This window comes from Phanerochaete carnosa (assembly GCF_000300595.1).
Source record: "Phanerochaete carnosa HHB-10118-sp unplaced genomic scaffold PHACAscaffold_1, whole genome shotgun sequence".
Classification (NCBI taxonomy): Eukaryota; Fungi; Basidiomycota; class Agaricomycetes; order Polyporales; family Phanerochaetaceae; genus Phanerochaete; species Phanerochaete carnosa.
This window is the reverse complement of record NW_006767628.1, coordinates 4,681,952-4,686,042: the sequence shown is the minus strand read 5'-3', so window position 1 is coordinate 4,686,042 and position 4,091 is coordinate 4,681,952. Positions and strand designations below refer to the sequence as shown.

The window sequence follows — 4,091 nt, the reverse complement described above, 5'->3', positions numbered from 1 at the left end:
ATCAGAATACACCGTGTCTTCCCCTTTACAGCTGAGGGTGTCCGCGAAGCGCATCAGGAGATTAATACGCCGGGAAGTAGTCTCACTGGGAAGCTACTGATCAAGATTTCTGAGGAATAGGCGACTGGAGTATCACATTGGGGAATAGGAAGATAGGACAGATATGCTACATATATGTACAAGAGATTTAGCCAATGTTTGAGAGAACGGAGTACGGCAGAGATATGATATGCTGATACTACATACGATTTTGTAGCTACAAGTCGAGTTTTCTTATTGGAATTTGTTTGGTCTTGGCACGCATGGTTAGCCCTGATTCAAATGCATACCATGCAATCCAGTTGCCTCTCTCAATGAGCTTCCTCTTGAACTCTGCGAAATCGATATTGTGAGCCCGTTCGATTCCCGCGGCGATGTCAAATGCCTCTTCCGACTTGTATCCCTCTTCGATATACAGGTCGGCGACATGATCCATCGGAAGCTTGAGAGTACCCAAGAACGCACGTAGGGCTGGCGGGATGACTGTCGGGCTTGCAGCGGTATAAGATGGCTCGACGCGAGCGTGTTCGGAGACGTGGTGGACGGATGATGAGGGTGTCTTGTGCATTTGGCCCTGATGCACAGAAATCTGCTGAGGTGCGCCGATACTGCCTGCCGTCGCGCCATCTCTACCTTCACCAGCCTCTGCGTCAGACTCAGACGGATACATGAGCTCGCCTGTCATTAGATCAACGTCCATCTGGCCGTCGTGATTTTCGGCAGCATCCGTCCGAGCTACATTGATCTTGTCAGTCTCTTGTGTCACACTTAGTATCAGCCTGACGTACTCAGCGCTTGTTCTACCTCACGCTCTTCTTTCTTCAGCTCTGGACCAGCGTCGCCTTTGAACCTGATACCCAGGAACATGATTTCATCGTCATCGCCGTTATTATTACCATCTGTTATACCCCTTGAGCCTCCAAAAGGAACTGTAGAATAAAACATGATCACCAGAACCGTCCTTTGGTTTCTTATGTTGAGCCACGTGCGTAGGATTGGTGAGAAGATTGTGACCAGCCAAAATCCAATGCTCCTGCAAGAATACCAGAGATGTTCCATATAGCCGGAGATTACAAGAGGCTTCGTTCCTCACCCTCAGCTTTGCCGAACCTCCTTTGAACATTTTGCCATCGGGACACTGTGGACACAGCCAAGTTCCATCTAGTCCGCGTTCTATACGGATATGTGTGCCATCCTCATAGAAGAGCCCGCAGGTGCGTGTATGATAGTCCTTGCGATGCTGAAGTAGCTCGCGGTTGGAGCGAAATGACGGGGCTTCGCCTGTTGGGCACTTGTTGCAGGTGTAAAACTTGGCCATCGCGTTGTGATCTACCTGGTGTGAGTTGAAGTTTATGAGTCACAGGAAGGAGCTGAAGGCTGAGATGAGAGAGATACTGCAAACCCAGGGGAACTGTCCTGCCAACTCCCGCGTCCGTGGTGACTTTGTGGCGACCACGTGGGGAAATGCCGAGATTGATTCGGACGGTTTATCAATGTCTGATACAGTACCTTATGTCTCGTGCCGTGTAGGACAAGACATGACCCATATCATATATGCTACATGGCAAATGCTATATGCCAATTCCGCAGCTGTTACAAAGTCACTTGCCCACATTTGGTGGCCTCAGGACTACCCTACTCATGTTCCCTGAAAATTAATAGTGGCATTCATGTTCAGCGTCCGATCCCATTTCTGTGTAACTATTGGAGCACATGCAAGTCTCAAGGAGGATTGTGAAAGGCTCATGCAAGCTTCATGACGCTGCTTGCTGAGGCACAGCTTGCACTCAATATAGCCCCGGAGCGGAGTCCTGTCAAGCCACAAGCAGTGCCACATAACTGCGCACACTTAATGTACACAGCGGCGCCCGCGGTGAGGCGTTCGTCAGGTCAGCAACCATCAGCAGAGGCCGACGTGGGATTTAGGATGGCGTCGGAGTGCAATGGTCTGTCGGTTTACCCAGACTAGCGTCGGACGCGGGCACCAGCTCCTAGGATAGAGCGTGCATTCCCACGCGCTGCGCCGCTGACTACGGTCTCCTCGCCAAGCGCGATAGAAATTCAGACAACATGCGGTCAGTCGACTTCTCACGGCAGCGTACCGCCAGACGAGGCGTGGCTCGTTTTCTAGGCGACGCGAAGCGCGGCATGCTTCTCTTCATTTACACGCAGCACAGTAGTCACAAGACCCTTGGAGTGAGAAGAGAGGCTGGTGCGAGACTTTGCGCTATGAGCTGAAGTAAGAAAGGCGCGGTTTTACGCTTTCAACAGACCTACAAACTCTGCACGACGTGACGTGAAACACACTCAATGTGATATCTGGAAGTGATTGTATCACAAAGTAATTAGACCAAGTGGGAAGCGAGACTTTTGATGCGCCTCAAGGTTGCGCTCGTCGCAGTCAGGCGGTGTTTATTCCGCGCTACCGTCAATTGTCTGCAGCCGAGTTTCCGACAAGTGTCCCTCCTTCCGTTCACTCCTTTTATTCTGCATTCCTTCCTTGCTTCAGACTTTCATCTGCAACCGGCCGCTCCAATGGACTCGCCGTCCGTAGTGCTCATTCCGCCCACACCCCAGCCCGTCGGAAGTCTGCAGCCGTCCCCTCTCTCGGCATCCACAACAACGTCGGGTTCTTCGTTGCCAGAGCTAGCCCCATCTGCAATGGACAAAGATCGCAGCTCGTCCGAAACTACGATAGTTACCATTTATTCCATGTATGGAGAAGAGGAGGAAAGCTGGTCTACTTCTGCCCCTCACTTGGACCAGAACCACCACCGTCGACCCTCGAAAGGCGTTGCCGTCGCCGTTTCCGACAGCTGCGACCTGTACATACCACCGAACGGTCGACCAGCAGAAGATAGCGGGTATTACGATGCAACGTTCGATGCGATGCGTCCACCCAGCAAACTCCTCAATCCCCACGCGAACCGCCTCTCCAACACCTCTGACGACGCTATGCAGTCCGCATATTCTGACGGCCGACCGACGTCAAATTATGCACGGACATCGACCACAGGTACGCGCATGAACAGCTTGTCAGAGAGCCAGCGCCGCAGCGGTGCACCCTCGACATCGAGCGAAGTGGGAGCGCCTACCCGTAACAAGCCCGTGAGCAGACCGGACAGCCGTCCTGCCAGTCACGCGAGTTCGCAGCACCAGCAGACCACATTGTCACCCCAATCGAACGGCCATGCGAACGGCGGGTCCCCGTCACTGTATTTCACGCCGCCGTTGTCACCTGTCTCACCTGACGCCGAACAGCGGCGGGATTCTCGTTCGCCCCACCTGGCGGTTCCTTCCACGCCTGCTTCCTCGCCGCCGCGGCCCTCGACCACAAGCACGCCCTCGAGTAAGCACAGCATACCTTCGCTGGTGCAGTCCGAAGGCGAAGATGCAGATGCCTTCCACGTTCGCAGCACGTATGCACAGCTGGACGCGATTGGGGTCAAGGGTGATGGTATCGAGGAGGGCGTCGAGCGGACACGGGCGCGCGTTGGGGGCAACAGGCAGAGCGAACTGAGGGCAGAACAGGCGTTGGCGGACGAGAACGAGAAGAGGCGGGAGCTCACTCCGCAAGAGATACAGCTGCTATCAAATCTGGATCGGTGAGTGCCGTGGAGGCATCTCGTCCTGTCTATCCTCATGTTGGTCTAGCTACGGGTTCTTCGTGACGCCGTCCCACGACCGGCTCATTCTGCTACCCGCAGCGCCATTAGGGAAACCTCTCTCTCGTGTCTCTACGCCAACCACTTCGTGCGCTCCAAGCGCACCCCTCTTGCGTTCTCCACCTCCCAGCCCATACCCTGCCAAGGAGGGCGAAAGAACGGCAAAGTGGGGACGAATGCTCATCGCTGACTCCCGGGACGAAGGCGGCAACGTCGAATTATGGGGCGTTAGACCGAACAAGGAGCATAAACTTCGGGAGCGGACATTCAAGGGCATCCCGAACTGCTGGCGGAGCGCCGCCTGGGAGGTGCTCATGAACAGGTTCACCAAGACGGGCAGGAGGGAGCTGCGAACACTTGCGGAGCAGTACCGCCAAGCCCTGGACC

General features: G+C 54.5%; 1 protein-coding gene across 1 annotated transcript in view; it reads left to right on the top strand.

Moving 5' to 3' along the window:
• The first annotated feature begins 2,467 nt into the window (after positions 1 to 2,467).
• Positions 2,468 to 4,091, top strand: part of PHACADRAFT_248253 (uncharacterized protein) — a 3,233-nt gene continuing 1,609 nt past the window's right edge. The window contains exons 1-2 of the mRNA XM_007390916.1: positions 2,468 to 3,644; positions 3,694 to 3,714. Of these exons, the coding sequence (XP_007390978.1) occupies positions 2,752 to 3,644; positions 3,694 to 3,714 (914 nt within the window). The 5' untranslated portion in view covers positions 2,468 to 2,751. The remainder of the gene's footprint in view (positions 3,645 to 3,693; positions 3,715 to 4,091) is intronic.